At 43.2% G+C, this 23,475-nt stretch overlaps 1 protein-coding gene across 1 annotated transcript in view; it reads right to left on the bottom strand.

Moving 5' to 3' along the window:
• The window catches only part of LOC119179806 (rac GTPase-activating protein 1), a 45,651-nt gene extending 30,650 nt beyond the window's left edge, over nucleotides 1-15,001 (bottom strand). Inside the window, exons 1-8 of the mRNA XM_037430924.2 lie at nucleotides 14,866-15,001; nucleotides 13,601-13,702; nucleotides 10,732-10,876; nucleotides 9,732-9,792; nucleotides 7,536-7,657; nucleotides 7,083-7,248; nucleotides 2,548-2,830; nucleotides 1,203-1,438 (exon numbers count right to left, since the gene is read on the bottom strand). Coding sequence (XP_037286821.2) covers nucleotides 1,203-1,438; nucleotides 2,548-2,830; nucleotides 7,083-7,248; nucleotides 7,536-7,657; nucleotides 9,732-9,792; nucleotides 10,732-10,876; nucleotides 13,601-13,697 — 1,110 coding nt within the window. The 5' untranslated portion in view covers nucleotides 13,698-13,702; nucleotides 14,866-15,001. The remainder of the gene's footprint in view (nucleotides 1-1,202; nucleotides 1,439-2,547; nucleotides 2,831-7,082; nucleotides 7,249-7,535; nucleotides 7,658-9,731; nucleotides 9,793-10,731; nucleotides 10,877-13,600; nucleotides 13,703-14,865) is intronic.
• Nucleotides 15,002-23,475: the final 8,474 nt, after the last annotated feature.

The following is a 23,475-nucleotide window of genomic DNA, read 5'->3' as shown; positions in this document are numbered from 1 at the left end:
GGGGGAAATCTCAGAATACCTACATTTATTCCCAAATCACAGGACATTCATTATTAATTGAAGTAATCGGCGATGCACGTCTGTACACGTTTGCCTTGCAGCGAGTCAATCAGTTTCGCACGCAGCTTGCAAAGCGTTTCTACTTCGGCTGCAGCATTCTCCTGGCAAGAGAAGTTGCAACCGGATATGTCTAGTGCCGACAATTTCTAAAGACGATGACAACAACGACTGCACAGCAGAGCCTCTCCGCTACGCAGCCACAGCATGGCCAGCACATAACGAGAGGAGGAGCATCTCCATGTGGAAAGAAGCGGATAGGCATTTGAGAGAAAACCAACACTCCACGGCAGCTTTTTTTTTTTTTTTGCTCTCTTCGCACGTGTGGTTGAAAGGAGAAGTGTTACGTGGCAGGGACGGGAAAGGGAGAAGCATGGCACTGGTCTGTGAGACCCCCCCCTCCTCAAGGCGCAGAGGCGTGCTCCCACAAGGGACAAGGGCTGCAGAAGTGCCTTTTTTCTTTCCTTTTTTCCCACATTCATTCAACCCAGCGACAGCTATCTTTTTTTTTTTTTTTTCCTCTCTTTGTTCGCGCGCGGCGTTGGAAGGAGAAGGGCTTTACGTGGCAGGGACTGAAAAGGGAGAAGCGTGACACGGGCACATCGCAGATCGGCATTTGAGAAAGAGCAAACATTCTACCACAGCCTTTTCTTTTCTTTTAATTTCCTTCGCACGCAGCGCTGAGGTGTCGCAGGTGCCGCCGCAGGATTGGGCGTGGTGCTGAGAGCATTTTCGGAGCGCATTATGTTCGAATTAACCGTCACAAGCGCTTGCGCATACGAATTACCAGGCGTTTTCACCCATTGGAATAGACATAGCTTTGAAGGGACCTCATCGTGATGTCGAATTAACCGGAAGTTCGAATTAGGCATGTTTGGAATAATGAGATTTGACTGTATAACAAACACAAATATAACAAAATGTCGATTATAAGGAAGCAAATGAAGAATAGTGTTGCAATAGATACAATAAAGCAAAATGGAGAAGCGAGCTAGCTGGTTCCTATTTGGTAAGAAATGTAGTGTTAGAAATATACCTTTACAATGAATTTTCACATATAAAGAACTTATTTTCTCGTCAAATACAACTTCATTATAATGAGGTTCAAATGTATTATAATATCGATACAGAGGGCATCGACTAACCAGGTGCCTGCACTCCATGTGGCTGACAGCATTGCAGCGGCTGCACTTGTAGACAGTCTTGTAGAACTTGATCCGCTTGCCGCAAGGACCGCACGTCTCCGTCTTGATTGCTGTCTTGGGGCAGAAGGTGTGTTGTTGGGAGAGCAACCTCTCGGCCGAGTTGCTCCGGCCTGGCACGGCGACACTTGCCGTGGCCTGTCCGCGCCTCTGAGCGACCGGAGTGCTCGGTGCAGATCCTTAGGTCGTCCAAGCACAAGAAAAGCACAATAAGCAGTCATCAATTGCCACTCGGTGTCATCGGGACCGTCAAGTATAGAAACGTTGGCAGGTACAAGCGAAAACATTTTCCTTGTGCAACATCTAGACAAGGGGCCTCAAGCTCACCTCAGTTAGAGGACCGCTGCTACAAATTATAGTCTGACAAGAGCAGGGACAGCAAAACTGGCAGGAGCAGAGGGAGAGTCAATAAAAATTACGCCTAACCTTGCTATTTTAAAAAATGCCTTTTCCATATTCCTCATAAGGATGATTTCTAAAGGGGATTTCATGTGGGGTTTTAAAAAACATATTGATACGGATTACTAAAATGACCAAAATCTGGCAGTGTGCCAATATTCGAAATATTAAATATTTTTGAAATAGTGTTTGTTATTCAACTTGATTTGCACCAGAATCTTACTATTCAAACTTCCCAAAGACAAGTACAATCAATGTCCAACTGGCAATAGCTTTGCCCGACAAACAGGGTGTTTCAAGCTCTACCCAAGTATACAGAAAAATCATCGAACGAATATGAACATTAAGAGAATGACTGCATAATATCTACCACGAAACACAGCCTAGAACTTCAGCAAGTGCCAGCCATAGCACTGGCATGTACAATGACACAAGTATACGTTCCACCAAAGATCACAATCTTAGTATGTACTTGCCGCTACTGCATAGCGACTGGTTCGTATTGCTAGGCGCAGGTTTCCCACATAAACATTTTAATACTGACCTTACTGACTGATGCATTGTTTATCATCACAACTATACATAAGAATACACGGGAAGCAGAAGCACATCTATGTCAGTGGAGAGGGATTACAATGTAATGCTAAATTGGACTAAAATAATTCCGGAAAAGAATTAAGCAAAGGCTTCGATTTAAGGCACAAACACTGAGGCATCACGTTTGCATGAAAACTTGTGTGATGTGTGATGTGAGAGAAGTAAATTATATCTAAATCTAGCATAACTGATTCCAATCGAACTTTTGAATGAATGTACGAGCAGAAACTAAACGATGCACCCCACACACCGGCTGTCGCGAACAAGGCATAAAAAAACAAATATTACTGACCACTTGAGTACTTTGGCATCATCATGGTTGTTGGAGATGCCAGTGTCGATGCTGGAGAAGCCAATGCTGATGCTGGAGAAGCCAATGTCGATGCTGGAGAAGCCAATGGTGATGCTGGAGAAGCCAATATCGGTGACAGTGGTGGCGGGGTTGGCACATCCGGCGTAGAGGGCATAGGCGGCTGGGCAACGACTCGTGTTGTCGCTACCAGATCCTGGCCATCCTTGATGGTTATAGTTGTCTGCACCATGCTGGCATGAGGCTTATCCTCCTCAGTCTTGGCCTGGAATGCAAGAACAGGTTGCTATCAAATTAAATGTACCTCGATGATGTTACGCTCGGACCTCGTTATAACGAAGTTGTACCTCACACGAAAATAAGTTCGTTATATCCAAAAACGTTGTTATAAAGGTATATTCGAAACAGTGTATATATTGCAAGAGTTCTCTTTATTTATTTCGTTATAACCGAAATTTTGTTATATCCGGGTTCGTTATATCCCGATTTTAGTGTGCTTGCTAGTAGATTCAGCACATGTAGATGAAAGGTACTAAAGCGAACGCATCTGCTTTAACGCCAGGGGCATTCCCTGCGTGTGCAAAAATAGATACGCATGGAGGTGCCCGGTAATCTGTCCTGCAGCTCGCACATCAGCCGTCTTCCCTTTGGGCTCTACAGTACCATGAAGAAATGCCAGGCCTGCATGGAACACGCAACACAGTCACACTGGAAAAAACAGTAAAAGTGGCCTTTCTAGAGGCCATTGAGAACTCTTTCGAGGCAATCACACTCGAACCTCAATATAATAAACCCGGATATAACAAAACATCGATTATAACGGAGTAAATTAAGAATGGTCTTGCAATAGATAGTGTGAAGAATATACCTTTTTAACAAGTTTTTGGTAGTGAACTTATTTTCGTGTAAGATCCAACTTCGTTATAATGAGTATTCAGTACAAGTACATGTGTAAGGTACCCACCACACCATATGTAATCACAACTTTCGCAGTAGAGAAGTACCCACTATGCCCAATGTGGGACGCCTGGTTGTTATTTCCCTCTTCTGCTAGGCTGTATCACGTATGTAATGCAATTCTTTGGGCGCCATGATTCCTGCATGATAACTTTTTGGGGAGTTGCATGATAACTTTTTGAGGAGCACTGGCAGGACTACTGGAATACTCAACTACCATACAGGGATCCGGGTTCAAATCCCATGAATTCCATTTCTCAATTCGTGTGGGTGTGGTAGTACAGTCGAATCTCATTATTTCAAACACACTTAATTCGAACTTCTGGTTAATTCTACATCACGATGAGGTCCCGTCGAAGCTATGTGTATTCATATGGGCGAAAACGCCCGGTAATTCGAACGCCCAACTTTTTTCTACAATTATTTCGAACATACCACGCTCCAAAAATTCTCTTAGCACTCCGCCCAATCTCGCGGCGGCACCTGAGACACCTCAACGCTGCCTGGGAAGGAAATGAAAAGGAAAGAAAAGGCTGCGGTGGAATGTTTGCTGTCTCTCAAATGCCGATCTGCGATGCACCCGTGTCACATGCTCCTGTCTTTTCTGTCCCTGCCACGTAAAGCCGTCGCTGGGTTGAACGATTGTTTAGCTGAAGGAAAGGAAAAAGGCACTATCTTCTGCAGCCTTTTCCCCTTGCGGGAGCACAGCTCTGCGCCTTGAGGGGGGGGTTCCGCACTTCCTCCTTTCCCTTCCCTGCCATGTAACCCTTCTCCTTTCAACGACGCGTGCAAAGAGAGCAAAAAAAAAAAGAAAAAGCTACCATGGAGTGTTGGTTTTTTTCTGAAATTCTCTCCTCCTGGAGACGCTCCTCCTTTCTCGTCACGCGCTGGCCATGCTGCGGCTGCGTAGCGGAGAACGGGAGGCTACGCTACGTAGCAGTCGTTATCGTCGTCTTTAGAAAGTGCCGGCGCTGGGCATTTTCGCGCACAACTTCTCTTGCCAGGAGGATGCAGAAGCCGAAGTAAAAATGCTTTGCAAGCTGCGTATGAAATCGATTGACTCGCTGCAAGGCAAACGTGTGCAGACATGCATCACCGATTACTTCAATTAATGACGGATGTTCTGTGATTTGTGAACAAATGTAAGTCTTCTAAAACTTCCTTTTCGTGTGTTAGCTCAATGCACATGCGCCACTGCATGGAGAGCCCTCCATTTAATTAGCTTTCATTAATTCGAACAAATTTTCAGGTCCCTTCGAGATTAAATTATCGAGATTCGACTGTAGTTACAAACATTGGCAGCACTGCACCACCAAAGTCAGCTCTTCTCATAACATGCTCTAGCTGTTATGACCATGATAGCAAAAAGCATGCTAAAAACAGTGGACAGCATCCTTGCAAAGGATAGCAAAAACGTGAAAGAAAATAGTTATCAGATATAAGACCACTATTGTGCACAAAAAGGTTTCTTAAAGTGCTAATGAGCTTAGTTTTAAGTAATGAAAAATAACAACAAAATAGACTAGACTGAATGCCAACCTGAATTCTTCTAATAAGAATACAGCAGGTAAGTGCGCACGCAAACCTTCACTTTACCGAGCGAGGGCGATTGCGATATTAACTAATTTTTGTTTAGCCTCGTCGTTTTAACTATCACATGTTATTCCTGTTCTTGTTTTTGTTTGTTGTATTCATCATTTGTTCTGCCCAAAAGAAATGAGTAAACAAGCGGCGATTCAATTCTAATACTGAAACAGACGGGTCCCAACATGCACTCCAGTGCTATCGTGGTCAAACATGTAGCTCTCCTAGTCACGACTCTAGTTTTGGTTCTGACCGTGCTGTGCTGAACTCTGGCCACCCGCAAAACAACGCATTCAACAGACTGTTGGGCTCTTATTGAACAGATGGTGCAAGGAGCGATAAGTTTACTGAACACACAAATACTCTCACAGGAACACTACAGTAATTCAACAATATGTAAATCTCACATGCCAGAACCACGATATGATTATGAGAGACTTTTTAATGGAGGGCTCCGGAAATTTTGACCACCTGCGATTCTTTAACGTGTAACGAGATCAAACAGTACATGTGCCTTTATCATTTCGCCTCCATTGAAATGCGACCGCTGCGGCCGGGATCCAACCTGTGACCCTTGGATCAGCAGCCGAGCACCCTAGCCACTGATCCACAGAGACAGACAACACTACAGTGGCTTCTTTAGATATTGCATTGCTTACACGACCACTGGCACTATTGCCTTCTTGGAACTTTCTTTCTCAGCCTGCGGACTTGATGATTGCGCATGAATGCTGTCCCGATCTTTGAATATAGGCAGCCCGTCGTAGCTTGCCCGGGCATGGGGCAGGCCCTCAAGCGCGCAGGTGCTGCCAACCCACACGCAGGTGTGGATTGGCAGCAAACACAGTGCCGACACAGCTTCCGAGTGCCACTTCGTTGCAAATTTGAATTTCAAAGAACCCAAAAATTCGTTTATGAGTTTTACCAACTCGCCATTTAGTGAAGCAATTTGAGCACAGTCATCACCTTGTTACATTGGGTTTCAACTGTGTCAAAAGATCGACGTCTCGTTCTCTTGTGTCATGTTTATTCAACTTGCTTTTTTCAAAGGCATTGTTTATGTCACAGAAGTAAGCAAATAGACTTAATTCTGCCAAGTCAATTTAGTACCGGGAACATTAATAAAAAAGCAAACACAAAAATTTTGTGCCTAATGCTCAAGTCTGACAGCAAGTCATCTATTGCTTACAACACAAAACAGCAAAGCACTGCCCGCATTGTTGGATCAGGAGATTACAATGCTGCATTGAGCCAGTGCGGCCCAAGCAGTTGTAGCAAAATAAAGACATGTAAAGGGGCTCAACCCTCAAGTTTGGACATGGAAACATTCTTAAGCGAGGACACTGCCCTTAAATCTTTCTTTTTACATTTACTGATCAACTTCGATGAAACTTGCAGAGTTTATGTATACTAGTGTATTTATTTCGAGCATGCAATCATTTTTCTAGTACAATGGGTAGTTTTCAAGATATGAAATATTTTATGTGCCTTTTGGGGAGCGAATTTTTTCCAGAACCCTGAGAGATGCAAAGTGATAATCCTCCTACCCAAAATGTGGGTAAATCATATCAAATTTTGAAAACTACGCACTGTACTAGAAAAATAATGGCATGCTTGAATTGAGCACACAAATATTGATAAACTACAATTTTAGCAATATCAATCAAGAAATTTAAAGAAAAAAATAAGCGTGATGTTTTCAATTAACAAAGTGTCATTCATTGTGACAATATATCCAATCATATTGCAATGATTACGGCAATTGGAATCTGTGACAGAGGTCCTCTGAATGTGATGGAAACCTCAAGATAACAAAAGAAATATAACATTTCTACGTATGCGCGAATAATTTCTTCTCCTACCAGTCTGCTTGTTTCACTTTGTACGGTTAGATTTAAATATGAGCCCATACCAACTCGCCCAAGTTACCATTTTGCCGAAATATGAGAATGAACACACAAAGCGTGAAGACCAACCTTAAACTTCTTTCCTAGTGGCGACAAGCCCTCAAAGAAGTTGTACCGACGCTTGCCCTGTTGTACCGGCGCTTGCTCGACGCAGACAGGCGAGTCCTCACTGACATCCAAGTCTTCTCTAGAAGGAGAGAGCACTGAGCCAACAGACTCGTCGATGACGCTCATCCTGAAAATTGAGAAAATGAGGCCCGCTTTGACAACTTCGGCAAAGTCTTATGCAATCTACACTGTTGCTTTGAATGGTTTGTAAGCATGAAGGGCTGTACCCGGATCAACAGCCTTAATAGTTACAACAAGCCAATAAACAAAAAAAGGTATCATTAGAGATTAATTTTAATGCAGGCCTATTTATTTCCAGCTGCTAGGGCAGCCTCCTTGATAATAGTGGCCAGATCCCCTCCTGGATACGACAGACATCTACAGTGCGCCTGCCGGAGATGTCCCTCAACTGACCTGGCTGCGCGATCTTTCGGTCCGGTGCTGGTTGGCATAATAATCGAGAGCTTCTCGGCCGTCTCGTCACAAATCGAGTTGGTACTGGCAAGGAGGTTGCGGACTTGCTCAAGTTGGTGTTGCTGAAGAAGAACGAGCAAAGTGAATGTTAACACGCAGTTAACCACAAGACGGTCAACAAGTAACAACTCAAAGGGGCTCTGCAGTGCTTTTCCATGTCATCATCGAATTACTTCACCGTTGGAGTTGCATTGCATCTTGCAAATGGACTCCAAAAGAACTTTTCAAATTCTCCAAGTAAGTTCAGAGTTGCAAGGATTTCTCCTATATTTCAGGCACATCTCTCCTTTCTTCTTGGTAATCGTGCTGGAAGCTAGGAAGGAAGAGATATTACTAAAAAAATAAGCAGTGCCAGTGAACATGTCGACTTGGAGCACCTTGCAAGGATACATTTCTGGCCTTCCTGGTTCAATGTGTTTTCAGTGCTAAGCGCAGAACCTATTAGACCAGACGGGAGGGAAAGGAGCCCAGTGGCTGCACATGTGTTTCTTCCAGTTTCATCGCGTAAATATAAGATTTGGACTTAACGCCGAACCAAGCACTTTCATCAGGTCGGCTCAATCGGTGTGATCATGAGCCCACTGCTCTCACCAATCAGCGATTCTAGCACAGTGGATAAAAAAATCTGCTCGTGGTAGCAGCAATAATCGCACAGGCCACGAATGCTCACATAAGTTACATTGATGACAATTTGTGGAGAGAATGAGCAATTTCTAGCTCTATTTACGACACAGTTACCAATTCCCTGCAGTGTGCAGTACCATGATATCTGGCTTGCATGTTCACGGGAGCTTAGACGACCAATTTGCAGCATTTGCCAACCATGGCCAAAAAGGGTTGCAGGGCTCCTTTCAAAGCCTTTTATAAACTCTTGCTTCCAAGCAAAGTCTTTTTTTTTTCTCACTTTTAGCAACCCTGCTTCTTCTGCATGCATTTCAACACTGTGCAATAACTTGGACCACTGAATGCAGAAGACAGAGGAAGTACACGTCCATAGTTTCAGAGGTTGAAACTGCCCACGAAAGTACCTTCGGAAGCACAGTTTGAAAAGGGAATGGCCATGTTTACGCTACTTTTGGCAAGAAGTGTTCGCCATTGGAAAAGTTACAATACTCATTGAAATCAAATGCACTCTTGAAGAAGTCTTGGAGAAACGTTCTAGTGAAATCCCAATGCCAGCCAAGACGTACCATGTGTCCCTACCGGGAGATAAGGCCACGTTCTTTGATTGAGCGATTCTAGAAAGGAGGCAAGAGGCACATAATTTCTGTCTGCCTCTTGGGCGACACAACACAGTGCGAGCATCCGCCTTCTCCACTCCGAGGGGCAAAGTAGGCGTGGGAGATGCGAACGCTCATTGCGCCATCTTGCTGGTAATGCTGAAAACGTGATAGTCTGCCCCCTCCCCCAAGACGCCCATCACCAGCAGTAAGTAATAGATATATATAGCTTGGTGTTTGAATGTTGAAGGACGTGCTGCTCGGTGGCTCAGTGGTTAACGCCTTGCATTCACGACTCAGAGCTTCCACGTTTCATTTTGCGCACCGGACTTTTTTTTCAGAATTTTTTCTTTCTTGCATTTTGATATATATATATATATATATATATATATATATATATATATATATATATATATATATATATATATATATATATATATATATATATATATACGTATACATGTACGACGAATGACGGCGACGCCCATGCCGACAGAAAAATTTAGCGAAGAGTGTCCACATGATTGCTATCGCAATAAAAGTGTTGCAGGGCTCCTTTAAATGTGAAGTAAGGCTTCGTGGCAGAGCCGATTTTCTTTGAGTAAGTGCTTTCATGGCTCAGCATCCCTGTACTGAAGTGAAACCATTTTTACAGGCTGTTACGTGCAGATTAAAATACATTTATCTGTTCATTGCGAATACTTCAACATTTTCCATAATTTAAATTCCAATCAAAGCGAATTCAAATACTCTACTATTCGTTCGAATATTCCCACAAGCCTAGTTACTGCTAACACTGCAATAATAAAGAGACGATTATTGATGCGGTACAAAAAGATGTGCAGAATGACTTTTTATAATGTGGGTTGACCGTGCTTGGCGCACTCGATTCAAACAAGTTGCTTCTGAACTCTACCTTTTGTTTAGCCTCTTCTTCACATCTTTCTCTGCGCAAGAGCTCTTTGCGCAGCACTTCCCTGCAGCAAACAAAAAGTTTGGCAATTAGAATCATAATCCCTAGTCAAAGTCGCTAGTAAGAGTACCGACTCACTAGTCAGAGCATTCGCCAGTCGAAATCGGTGCATTAATATCTAGTAGGAAAGTAGGGTAATTTTCCGAGTGGCTCGTTTTCTCTATTATACACACCTAATAAAACCAACAAGTAATTCAGTCAAAGAAAGCTTATGGGACATTATCTGTGGTTTAATGAGTGTATTGTAGCGATTGTAACTTAAATTCAAAGAAATTCAAGTGCACTAAAAATTGCTTTTTCCGACGATGGCATACGAACCTACAACCTTCAAACTACACGTCCGAATGCTTTACCGTTTGAGCTACAATGGAGGGTGCTCCCGTGTTTAGATTTTTTGTAGGGCATTTGAGTGCGCTTAATAACCTGGGAGAGTTAGACAACGCCACCTCTAGCCCAGGCTGCGTAGCACTACCATCTAGTAATTGCTGGTGCTTTGTCTCCTAAAACCCCAATTTGGTTATGAGGGATGCCGTGGTGGAGGGGCCCGGAAATTTAGTCTACCTGGGTTTGTATATGGGTGTACTTGAAGATGCGAACGCTAAGTAATGCTGTACCAGAACATTTCATCTCTGTAATAATTTTATAATAAGCTATGTAGGCCATGAATCCAGATGTTTTGTATTAGTTAAAATTTAAATATATCAGTTAAAATGTTAAATATACAAATCTCCTTTAATTTTCATGCTCCAAGTCCTAAGTGCTGCTTTCATAGATGAAACATTTAGACAGCATGGTCAGGATTTCCTATCATTAAAAAAGAAAATGGCATACTATATTGTAATGAGAGTTCAATTTTAATGCTAGCAATGGACTGTGTAGAAGATTTTGGATAATCCGCAGAACCACAGTGTGTGGCAGCAGTAAGTACCAAGAAAATGCTTACTTTGTGTGAATGAGCTTTCGCTCAAGCTCGCCATTCGTTTCCTTCAACGATGCTATCTGTTCCTTGAGCTCTGCGTTTTCCAGGATGGCGGCATGCCACTGCTTACGGCACGCTTCTTGGTTACGCACAAATTCCAAAATTAACTCTGAAAATTTTGAAACGATATTGGTTTCAGTATAGCAGCTACTCAAACACAGATAAAATACATTGCTGCCCCTTGTGATGAGAAATATCAGCAGTAAAAATACGCGGATCAACCACAAGCCGGACGCTATACACTCAAACCTCGATATAATGAACCCGGATATAACAAAATATCGGTTATAACAGCAAACTTAGGGTAGCTTTGGAGGAAATATAATGTTAAGAATATACAGTCATAACAAATTTTTGGATATAACAAACTTAATTTCATGCAAGATAAAGCTTTGTTATAATGAGGTATGAGTGTACTACATTTCACACATAAAGTGCGATGCTGTGGAGACTAGCGAGACTGCTTGCAGTAGAAGTGTTTGCATTAAGAAATAGGTCAACATTCTTACCATGCAGAATAGGATTTTCTTTTTGTTGTGCAACAAGTAGTAATCGAAGATGTTTTGTGCCATACAAACAAGCAAACAAACACCGTTATAAGACTTATGGGGCTGAATTGCTCGCCATTTATTTGTTTTTCGTTTTGGTATTTCACATGCTGCCCTTTGCGGCGCGTCACTCTGAGATTGTGCTCGACTCGCAGGAGTGTTTCAACAATGCAAGCCAGCCACGAGATGCGCAGAGTTGCGCATTCTGCAGACCGAAATTCTTTAATAGCTTCCATAGCAGTACATGTGTGAAACTGAGTGCAGAATTGCAACACCCTTATTTTATGTCGTTCTGGAAGTGGAAAGTTTCATGAAGTTTCTATGAAAAAAATTCAACCACAAACATTTTTCCAGCTATAGTAGGATACAACTTTTTAATACTTTTTTAATGGATACATCACTTCCCCCTCTAATTGCACGTGCACAAGCCTGCACCAATGGGGGTGCACGCAAGACTGATGTCTAGAGCCAGCTGGTTCGTAATCACACCTTCAAGGAACGTCGCCAAGTGCACGACTACTTCTTGAGTCTCGGAGGCGATCAGGATGCAATAACTGTTAGTTGAGATGAGTACAGAGAGAGAGAAAGAGTGAGATAAAGAAGAAATCTCTAAGGAAAAAAAAACTCTTGAGAGGCAAGATTTGAGCCGGTGTACGCATGATACAAAGAGTGTCTTAGCCGCCTGGCTATCCAGGCACACTAACAGAGCCTTGTATGGTATAGTTTGCCAAAAAGGTGGGAAAGAGAAGTGATGATGAGAAAGGAATGTAGCAAAGAATACAGTAAACTATAGCTTAACGAGAGCAAAAGAAAAGAATAGAAAACAGCAAGAGGATACAAAAACAGGAAGAAAAAGAAAAATAGCTTCCTTCAGTGCAAATCTGCTTTAATTTTTAATTATTTTGATAGACAAGATTATGCAGCCTGAATCAGCTGTTTGGCACGCTGTGAAGCATCATAGCAGTGCATGTGCCCCTTAAGCCTCCAATTCGCAAAATACATTGAAGCCAAGAAAACAAATGAAGGGTCTCACAGCGCTAAATATGAGTGTGTGGGTCATTCACACCGCACAGTTGTGCAGTGGAGGACGGGGTGGAGGTTTGTGACCTCCATTCCATGCATTTCAACACGACTTTTTTCGCTCCGAGATATTTGCTATACCCATTGAAACATTTTGTATGTCATTCCTATTACTTCGTATGTTATCCTAACAGAATCCATGAAAAGTCTTTCAGATATTCATGCAGAGTTACTATGGAAACACAAAATTATTGGAATGGCATACTGAACTTTTCAATAGCACATATACTTTAAGACAGGAACATAAAGCCTTAGACACAGAACAATGACAGACAAAAGTGCTGAACTGTTAGTTCAGCACCTTTGTCTATGGTTGTTAACTAGCAAACCAATCAACCAGACATAAGCCAGTGGTTGTTAACCACTGGTTTACTACTGGGAAGTGCAGTGGATTCAGAAGCTTTGCACAGAAGATCAAAAAATACGCAGTATCTACATAGATAAAGAAAAGAAATCATCTCATATTACATGTGTTGGCAAATCACACTTCCACGTGTTCAACAAGCAAGCAATGTCAAAGCCATGCATAGAATTAGAGGGCACACTGACACAAGCGTTTGCACATGTGTGAAAATGGTAAGCTTCACTTGATTCCCACACTCTTAGTTCTCTGTATATTTTCAAAATAGTGTACTGCTCGTGAAATCACTTGCTTGTTAAAAACCTGGCAGCCTGTTTTACTAATGCATGCAACGTGACCATTTCTAATTTTTGCATGGATACTGTAAGTTCATTGGTCTCCTGTGCAAAGCTCCTAAATGTTTTCCCAGCAGTAAATCAGTGTTTGGTAGTTCTGTGATATATCTGTTGTTCTGACAATTACGTATGTGCAACAGGCTTGTGGAGTAGGCAAAGTTCAATATGAAGAGTGTCAATGTGCAATTCCATAATCTCAGCAACGTGGCATACAAACGGATTAAAATACATACAAATGTGCCTGAGCATACAGCAGTGGTCAATAATTGCCATTATGAAAATGCATGCATGCATCTTTCATTATGTACTGTCGTGGTCAATATGACTGAACACGGGAGTGTGTGGCCTCACAATATCCAAGATCACCAATGTCTTCCGCTGGTCCTTACTTCCAGAACTACGTGCTCTTACAACATCAACATGCCTAGCATTCACAGTCCAGCTGAGAGAGCAGGGCCTACAGCAGCGTTTGGTGTTACAGGCTGGTAGAAACAAACACACGGACTCACCTTCGGCTGCCGTGTCTGCGAACGTGTTGTGCCGTCGGCAGAAGTCGTCAAACTGGGCCACCAGGGAAAGCCGAGAGCCACCTAGTGACATGTTCATGGCCTCTGTGAAAAACGAGGGTCCAGGAATATAGGCCACAAACTGCCAGGGGCCGAAAGAAATAGGTTATCATTAAACTGCTACCACCGTAGTAACATATGTAGGGTCACCCTCCCCCTGCCTCACACGAATAAATTTCTTGCTATACAGGGGCCACACACATCAAACAAATTTTCTTCTGACCCCCCCTCCCCTTTTCTTCATAGTAGCAGAATAGAAAGTTGGGCCAGATTGTACAATAGCATCGTTAAAGCAGCTCAACAAGACGTAGAAAAAAAAAAAGAACATTTCTTACCTTCGGGCTCTCCCCTCCTTTTCAATGGAACTCACTTCTTGTGCTTGACACCCCCCTTTCTATGTATCTTCGTAAAGTAATTCTAGCTGGTGCTACCGTTGACAGTGTACAAACGTAGGTACAAATTTGTTTTCGGGGAGTGGGGGGAGGCACTGGCTTGGTGTGTCCACCCCATCGTCACACCACTCCCCAGCTTACCAAAGCCCAGGCTCAATGCATGGGCGTCGGAAGAGGGGTGCGAAAGGGGCACTGCCTCCTTTAAGTCGCACTATAAGCACATGCCCCCCCCCCCCCCCCACCCACCTTGACTACATGAGTGCCGGCCCCTACCCAAACCACGATGGGACACGGGTTCGCACCACCCAAGACAAAATCCCGCTGACACCCACGGTTCAGTGCTTCGTAGAAGGGCAAACACGGCTTTTTATAAGACGAAAACACAGGCAAATACTGCAGTCCTAGAGGAAAACTTTCGATGGTCAATTGCAAATGCCATCTGCGCAGAAAGGCGAGGATAAAAAGAACACGTTTGTCTCGTTGTTTCTCTCCTTCGTGTTCTTGTTTGTATTTTCTCTCTTGCGCAAATGGCATTCGCAACTACTACAGCCCGACGAAAAGAGGAATGGGGTACACGACTAGAACAGCGCGAAGGACGGGACGATCGAGAAGGGAACGCAAACACCAGCACAACGTGTGTGTTCCCTTCTCGATCGTTCCGTTCTTCACGCTGCTTTAGCCGTCGTCTACAATGCAGCACCAACCCAACCAAACCAATGAAGCACACTGTTAGAGGAAATGAGACATCACTCTGGGTAACGGACGCATCAGTCGCTCACAGAAACAACTTAAATGCTGCATGCAGAAGGAACGCACCTTTATTTTCGGCGCTCAGGGACTCCGGAAGGAACGGGTCGGTGCGCAGCAAGAGTTCAAAGTTGGACACGTTAAAACAAGCGAGTTGCCGACGGTCGTTGTTTATATCAACCGCCGCGTCCTCCTCGAGCTGGCAGTCGTTAGATTGGTTCGCCTAACCGCCGCTGCGTGACGGGCCTGGCAGGACAACAAGCGCGCGTGGTTCAAAGCGGTAAGCAGCTGAAAAAAATAAGAAAAGGTTTGCAGTGTTCATTTATTAAGAAAGTAGAGAAAAAATAGTATAGCCAGATTCGTCACAAGCGTGATTAAGTGATTAATGTTTCTTGGCCAAAACATAGCCTTCAAGTGCAGTTTTTTCGATTCGGAGAAAAAATTGCGGTAGCGTGGAAATGCGATGAATTTTTGTTAATGATTTAGGTGCTGCTGTGGCACAGGTGAATTATTAACTGCCGCCATAAAAATGGTGAACACTGCGAGTGTTTAAACCACAAATAAGCGCAACCACACCAAAGACATTGATGAAAAACAGGCTACAAATATATGTTCTAGCTGTGTTATCCGCGTCTGAGTCAATCGTGAAGGAAGGTCATCACGGCCGGTCCAGAGGCGCGCACGCATCTAGACTGGCTATGCTATCATATGAATGTTGTAGATCACACTGATAATGCGTACGTATGTCATATTGGGACCAAGCAATGCAGGCAGCGCGGCGATAATACTGGCGGATAACGACTGTTGCTAGCGGCACAAGGACACCCATATCTTATCGCTATTTTCTCTTGAGTGCAATGTCGCGATCATTCACTCTACGAAAAGATGAGTGAAAAAATAATACAATTTTCCTTTTTTTGTCTGAGAACAACAACAAGCGCCATCCGGCTTGCTTGCGCTTACTTTTGAATTCTTGAAAACTCGGCACTGACCACTTTCTATCAAGTGATATTTAGGGCACGCTAATAGCGTGCATACTGCTCGCGGCTTGAAAGTGCCGGGCATGTGATAATTCAAGAAAAGAAACGCAACAAAAAATGACGATTCTTGTTATGGGACAGAACGTCGCCCTTTTCTTTCGATCTTTTTCTCGTTGTGAGAAAACACCCTCGAACGCTTTCTCTTCATTACAGTGCCAGAGAAAGACTCTTCGGCTAATCTTATCATCACACAATTTCCTTCACGGCAGCTGGTTGGCGGGGAATCGAGGCGCTGTGCTTTTAGGGGAACTCGGCCACATGCTAACATTTCGGGGAGGCTCCAGCTCCCTCCCCCCTCGTGTTCCCCGCTGCCGCCGCCTTTGGTTCCCTCAAACGTTATCAGACAAGGAGCCACAAGGACTCCCAGTGAAAACGGGAGTTACTGCAACAAGTAGCTACAAATGAGCGGGTAAAAGCAAGGTGTGGAAAGTGTGCAATTTAAAATTTTGATGTGTATAATGATTCCAGCAATATTTCCAAGTTTTTCAGCAATATTGTTAAAAAAAAACAGGTTACTGACCCATATTTATTCATTTTATTTATTCAGAATACCCTGCTGCGCCAAAAGGCGAGTAAGCAGGGGGGTTACAGCTTTAACAAAAAAAACAAATCATCACACTTTGTCGAAAGACAAATGATTCCACTCTACTACGGTGTGAACAAAAAAATAATTAGCATACAGGCTCGTTCTAGTCCGGTATTTTTGAATTTTAAAGGGATGATCACATCTTTTGGACAGATGATGCGGTTACTTGATGTACTTGTCTGTTGTGATGTACGTGATGGCAGGGGCGGCGCCAGGATGTTTTTACTGGGGGGGGGGCAACTACGAAAAGTGAGTTCCTCCGGGGGGGGCAAGCTAGCTCTGCTCCTACTAGGTTTTCAATATATGCTTCCGGGCACTTGGGTGGGCATAGGGGGGGCAGGCGAGAATTTTGGGGGGGGGGGGGGGGGCTGGATGGATGGATGGATGCTATGAGCGTCCCCTTTATAACGGGGTGGTGACAAGTATGCCACCAGGCTCGACAAAAAAAAAAAAAAAACCTTTTTTCTTTTTTTTATGTTGGCCTAATGCCTCTACTTCGATAAATTCTATCTTAATGGAAAAAAAGGTAAATTCTCAGCTTAAGTTCTCTGCCATTTACGGCACACTGTCCATATTTTATTTTTCCAATATTTATTTTTGTCCTTTCTCTCTAATTTTCTGCCACCAATACTCTAACCGTCTCTTACTTATTTCAATCGCGGGTGTGTTCAGCTTTCCATTGTTGTCCCTAAAACCCAAGGCTTCTTGTAGGCTCGTGCCCAAACGTACACCTGGGTGGATATCTCCACATTCAATCAGAACATGCTCCGCCGTTTCCTTATCTTTCCCGCAGCATGTGCATTGTTCTTCTTCTTTACTGAATCTTGCTTTATAACTACACGTTCTAAGGCAACCCGATCTCGCTTCAAACAGTAAAGCGCTTCCCCTTGAATTATCGTAAAATGCCTCCCTCCTTATTTCATTTTTGCCCTTTCGGTAGTTACTCAAAGCCGGTTTTTTCCCCATAGCTGCCATCCAGTAAATCCTCTCCGCCTCCCTGACTTTTCCCTTAACGCTCTTTGTTGACATATGGCTTACAATACCAGCCGTATACTTACTAGTGAGTCTTCTAGTTCTTTTTCTCCACTGTGTGTCCACGCTCTTCCTATACAAATAACGGAACACCTTCTCTGCCCATCTACTCTCCTTCATATTTCTTAGCCTCTCTTCGAACCTTATTTTGCTCTGCGCTTCCCTCGCCTCAAAACCTGCCCACCCCATATCGCCCTTTACAGCCTCGTTTGTCGTCTTCCCGTGAGCACCCAACGCGAGGCGTCCCACAGTCCTTTGATTTACATCCATTCCCGATTGCACCTCTGCCCTCATGCACACCACTGAGTTCCCAAAAGTAAGTCCTGGAACCATTACACCCTTCCACAGACCTCGAAGCACCTCATACCTATTGTATCCCCACAACGCTCTGTGCTTCATTATTGCCGCATTCCTCTTTCCTTTTGCTGCCGAGGCTTTTTCCTGTACCTCCATGTATCTATCACTCTCATTTACCCATACTCCAAGGTACTTGTATTCACTTACCCTCGGTATTTCTTGGCCTTGTATGGACACCGTCTGATCACAGGGATCATTGAATACCATCAATCCACACTTCGTTACACTGAATCCTAGTCCAAGAGCTTCACCTTCCCTTCCGCATATATTCGCCAGCTGCTGTATATCATCTCGACTGTCCGCAAATAAGACGATATCGTCCGCATAAAATAAACCTGGAAGCTCAATCATCATGCCGCCCTGTTTGTGTGACAGATTAAAACCAATGTTGCTACCTTCTAGCGCTTTTTCCATACTCACCATGTACAGCATGAATAACAGCGGGGACAAAGGACATCCCTGTCTCAGACCCCTGCTAACCTCAACGTTCTCTTTGCTACGCATTCCTTCCCACTCTATGCAAACTGTATTTTCTCGGTATATCTCCCTCAAAAGCTGTATACAGTCGTCGCCCATGCCCATTCCTTTCAATATATCCCACAAAATTTCCTGATTAACGTTGTCGTATGCCCCAGTGATGTCCAGAAAAGCCACGTACAAGGGCCTATTCTCTATTTTAGATATTTCTATACACTGAGTGAGAACAAACAGGTTATCGTCTAACCGCCTGTCAACTCGAAATCCGTTCTGAAGTTCTCCCAAAATATCATTATGTTCGGCCCATGTTTCTATTTTCATTTTTACTGCTTGCATCGCCATCCTGTATAGTACCGACGTAATGGTTAGTGGTCTATACGAGCGAATCTTGTCCTTTTCTCCCTTGCCTTTATAGATTAAGTTCATTCTACTTTCTACGCAGGGGCGGCGCCAGGGGGGGGGCTCCAGCCCAACCTTGCCCCCCCCTGGCGCCGCCCCTGCGTGATGGAGACTTTTGTTGTGGATCCCACACACAACACACATATTCCAAAATCGAGCGGACAAATGAAATATAAGCAGTATTTTTTAAAGCAGCAGGTGAGGATCTCAGGTTACGCTGAATGAAATTTAGTTGCTTTGGCAGCTTTCGCAAGCACAGCATATGCACATGCCCCTTGCAAGAACAGTCGCTTGCAAAGGTTACACTTGTACGTTGGTTGCTGATGAAATATGAAGTCACCGTTCAGAAAATAACGCGTTTCATCTATTTTCTTTTTTTTTTAGTGAAAGACACACGGACACATTTTTTAACGTTAAGTTGCATTTTCCACTTCTCGCACCATTTCACAATTCAATTCTGGCAAAGTCGGCCTGCAATCCAATGTGGTCCTGTTCATTTCTTTTTCTGCATACAACGGAGTCGTCGGCAAATAACGCACTTCAGAGGATATCCCGTCAGGAATGTCGTTGATGTAAACTAAGAACAGTAGCGGCCCTAGAACGAACCCCTGAGGGACACCCGATGTTACTTCTACCGTGAATGAGTGATACCATTCAGATCAATTCACATGGTCGATGCTGTGACAGATAACTGGCAATTCATTGTAGCACATTTTTATCAATATTTGCCATTTCAAGTTTGTGAAAAACCAAGGTGTGGGACACGGTATTAAACGCTTTTCTGAAATCTAAAAAAAAATGCCGTCAGTTTTCATCCATTATGGTCCACCCCAGTCACTAAATCGTGGTAGAATTCGATCAGTTGCGTTGTGCAAGACAGGTTCTTGCGGAAATCATGCTGAGCATCGGCTAATAATTTGTGTTGGAGTAGGTGTTTCATTATGTCTTTATACAGTATACATGTTACAATATCTCGCGAGGAATTGATGTTAAATAAGTGGGCCTATAGTTGTTTGCCTCTTTCTTGGAGCCACCCTTGTAAATAGGAACCACAAAGGCCATTTTCCAGTCTTCAGGCAGAATTCCAGTAACGAGAGATTTGTTGTATATTAGATAAAGATAAGATGCAATCGGCTGGGCACAGCGCTTCAATAAGCGGGGGGAAATGTCATCTGGGCCAAGCGTATTAGTTTCATCTATGTTTTTTTTAAAACAGGGATTTGATACCATTGACAGAAAGTTCAACCAGTAGCATTAAGGATTTAGTTATACTGAAGGGGGCTCAACCAGCACGGATAGTTTCACAGTATCCTTGACAGGTAAAAATACGGAATGAAAGAAATCATTGAGACATGTTGCCGTATCAATGTCACTGGACAGGATCTTATTGTCATGAACAATTTCGTCCACTCCAGTTGGGTCAGCACCGCAGTTCCTTACGTATCTCTAAAGAAGGTTGGGGTTAGTTTTTATGCTTTCATTCAGCCGACTGAAGTACTGATTCTTTGCACTACGTTCTTTAGATTTATATTCATTGGTTACTCCCACTGACCTAAACCAACTAAATTGTACTGATAAATACTTTGAGTTCTTTTAAGTGCCTTGTATACTCCTCGTCTTCTCGTTATTATTTTAAAAATCGCCGTTGACACCCATGGCTTCTCGAAGTTTTTGAATTTAGCCGCATTAGTGCTTGGTACATATACTTCTCCGTTAGTTCCGTAATTTTTGTCTTAAAGAGACACCAAAGCTGTAAAACATCGAGGTTCTCACAATGACAATCAGAAACATACAAATGAGCAAATAATCCCTGTGATATAGCAGAGTATAATCACCCTTGTCATAAAAATAAACATTCCTAAATTGGCGTGGATTTGGTTTTTTGATCTAATGTTTGATTGTTGCTACAACAGCGAGATGATCACTAATACCGAGAATGCATGTAACAGCTACTCTACTACATTTGGCGAATTGCAAAAAAAGCAAGTCCAAAATGTTGTTTTCTTGTGGCCACACTAACATGTTGAGTAAGATCAAATATGACACGTGAACAATGTTTTCCATGTTAGTGTTTTAGCGACAACCAGTCAAGGTGATACGCGTTCCATTGAGTAGATTAAAATCACCCGCAAGAATAAGCTGGTCCGATGTCTTCGAAATAAAATGTTCCGGCAATAAATTTCGTATTGCCCGTAAGGGTCACCGTACACTAGACAGATTCTACGTCATCATGTCCGATATTAAGTTCAGATGAACGTAAAAAAGGGTGAACCAATAGAAACACCCCTCCGCCTGTTCTTGCCCTATCATTTCGGTAAACGTTAAAGTGGCCAGGAAACACTTCACGATCACTGAGTGACGGTATATCAGCCACGATTCTGTCCCAAACACTATATCCGCTTTCGTCGATTCAATCAAGCCAGCGAATTCATTTATTTTATTCACACGACTTCTACAGTTTACAACAGCTGTTAGGTTGCGTAAAGATGAGAGTCTTACATGTAGGGTGTCACTTAATTCTTTTGAGCAGGAACTACCTTTTCTTTGATTTTGTCCCGCCTAAAGACCTTACCATCCACAGTAAGCTTGTCAAAACTTAGCTTGACCTTACTCCCGCTGTAGTCGGCTTTTAGCATAGTTCTACAGTCTCTTTCGGACCTCTCGGATTTCTGGAGCATAGTCCTCCATCTTACACTGTAATCAGACGCTTTGAATTTTTTAGCGTTTTTGAGAACATCCTTTTTTTTTTGTTGGAGGCGAAATTAACAGTAATTGGCCGGTTGTACTTTTTGTTAAATCAACCAATGCGGTGTGCTCTTTACACTGACATCAGCTGCATTTCAAGACGAGTTAGGCAGATCAGTTCTTCAGACTGAGCCCACGTTTCTGCCTTATTGTCTTCAACCCCGTAAAAAACCAGGTTGGCCCTTGGACTTCTACTTTCCAGGTCTGTATTTTTCGTTCGCAATTTCTGAACTTCCTTTTCGAACTGTTCGACCAGAGTTCCATGTCATTCTACTGCATCGTTAAGGATTTGAATCCGACGTTCAGCTTTACCAAATTTATCGTTTATTTCAGACAGCACTGCTTCATGTTTTGGTAGTTTTTCCTGGATAGCATTGAGCTTCTTCATCATGCTATTTTAACTTGCCTGCAAATTATTAATTATAGTTCACCTTCATTGGTGTAGCCAGGATTCATCTCCACATCACCAAAAAGGAGCAATAGTAGTATCAAATACAGTAACCGATTAGCAAATAAACGAAGCTTCTTATAGCCAGCTTGTTCTTTCATGCGTTTGCTACAACAACCAGAGCAGGTCGTCGTGGGAGGAGTCAGCAACGCATAAAATTTTCTACATACATGAAAAGGGTAGTGTTCACTAACTTGTAATACCAACAAAGGAGTTAGCTGCATGTCGGCTAGCGTGCCAGCTCCAAATAAAAAATGACGCCCACCATGAAGAGAACTTGGAACTAGTAGTGTTGCGCAAAAAAAATAACACGATAACTCCCACAGTAGCGCATCGTGTTCCTTCCTTTGTCCCGTGCTATGTGCAACACTACTCGTCCTAATGAACCAAGCCCATGTCGAAACCCTTTTGACGAGGTGAAAATTCTCCACGTATACGAACTACAAAGGTTTTACTCTTACCGTATTACTCTTAACGGGGCCTGATAACACTTTCACAATTATAACAACCGAATGGCTTCATTACAGGAATTTGTTTTATGAATCGACCTACCGCAAATATTTCCAGAATCAGTCACGTTCGAACGGATCTAAAGATTCGTCCCAGACTGTAATTGCTGTATTTCTTATCTTGTCCCGACAAGCACGCTGGAAGCAAAGCTGAGAGGTACGGCGCAGGTGGAAGAAGTAACGTCGTGACCTTCAGCGCTTCTTCGAGCACACGGCTTACTTTGTGCATGACCGCGAGCATGTGGCGACCTCCTTTGGCGGTCACGGTAACTGTGCAGCTCACGATTCTCGCGACAACCGATGGCCGTGAATTCTTGCATGGGGCATCATTTGCAAAAAAGAGTAGAAAACAATTTTTAGCTGACCTTGAGAATTGTGAAGTCCAAATCGCGCGCTGCACTCTAGCGTTTGCCCCGCGTATTTCTCAGTAGCATCGACTACCAATCAGTAGAGTTTTCCGACCATGCTGAAGAGTTGTGGGTGCAAGAAGGGACTGTCTTTTCCCCCACATATCCCCTTCAGGCACAAATTATCATGCATCATCGATGAATGTGTCCAATTCACAAACAGAATTCCAACACACTCAGTATTACAATTCAAGAAAGAAAATGATGTGTTGTTTCATCAGAGTTTCAGCAACTAATTGTCAATTGTATGTAATAGAATACTTTTTTACGCAGTCAGTCATGTTTCATTTTGAGGGGAAAAAAATAATAGGCTCCTGATGCGTGTGCAATTAGTTTTTCATTGCCTTAATTTCGAGAAAAGAAAAGTAATGCTTTTGACGTTCGTTCTGGAACGCGCCACGTCGAACTGTTTATTGAACACTGTAGTGCCTCTACGAAACTGATTGGCTACGGCCATACGCAGCCGACTGTGGTCAAGTCCTACCGACAATGCAGAAAGTTCAATTAATTTAATGAATGATGCATTCCGTCCTGTTTTGGCCTCAAGTTGACAACCTAGTATAAAAACATAGTGAACACACACATAGCCACTGCAACTGAAGGGGACATACAAACTACTCTTACGGTGATATGAGGCGAGACTTTTCTCACACGAGACTATTTTCCCACTTGAAGGTAT

Source organism: Rhipicephalus microplus, chromosome 7 (assembly GCF_043290135.1).
Source record: "Rhipicephalus microplus isolate Deutch F79 chromosome 7, USDA_Rmic, whole genome shotgun sequence".
NCBI lineage: Eukaryota > Metazoa > Arthropoda > Arachnida > Ixodida > Ixodidae > Rhipicephalus > Rhipicephalus microplus.
The sequence above is the reverse complement of the archived record's forward strand: the minus strand, read 5'-3'. Positions and strand labels throughout refer to the sequence as shown.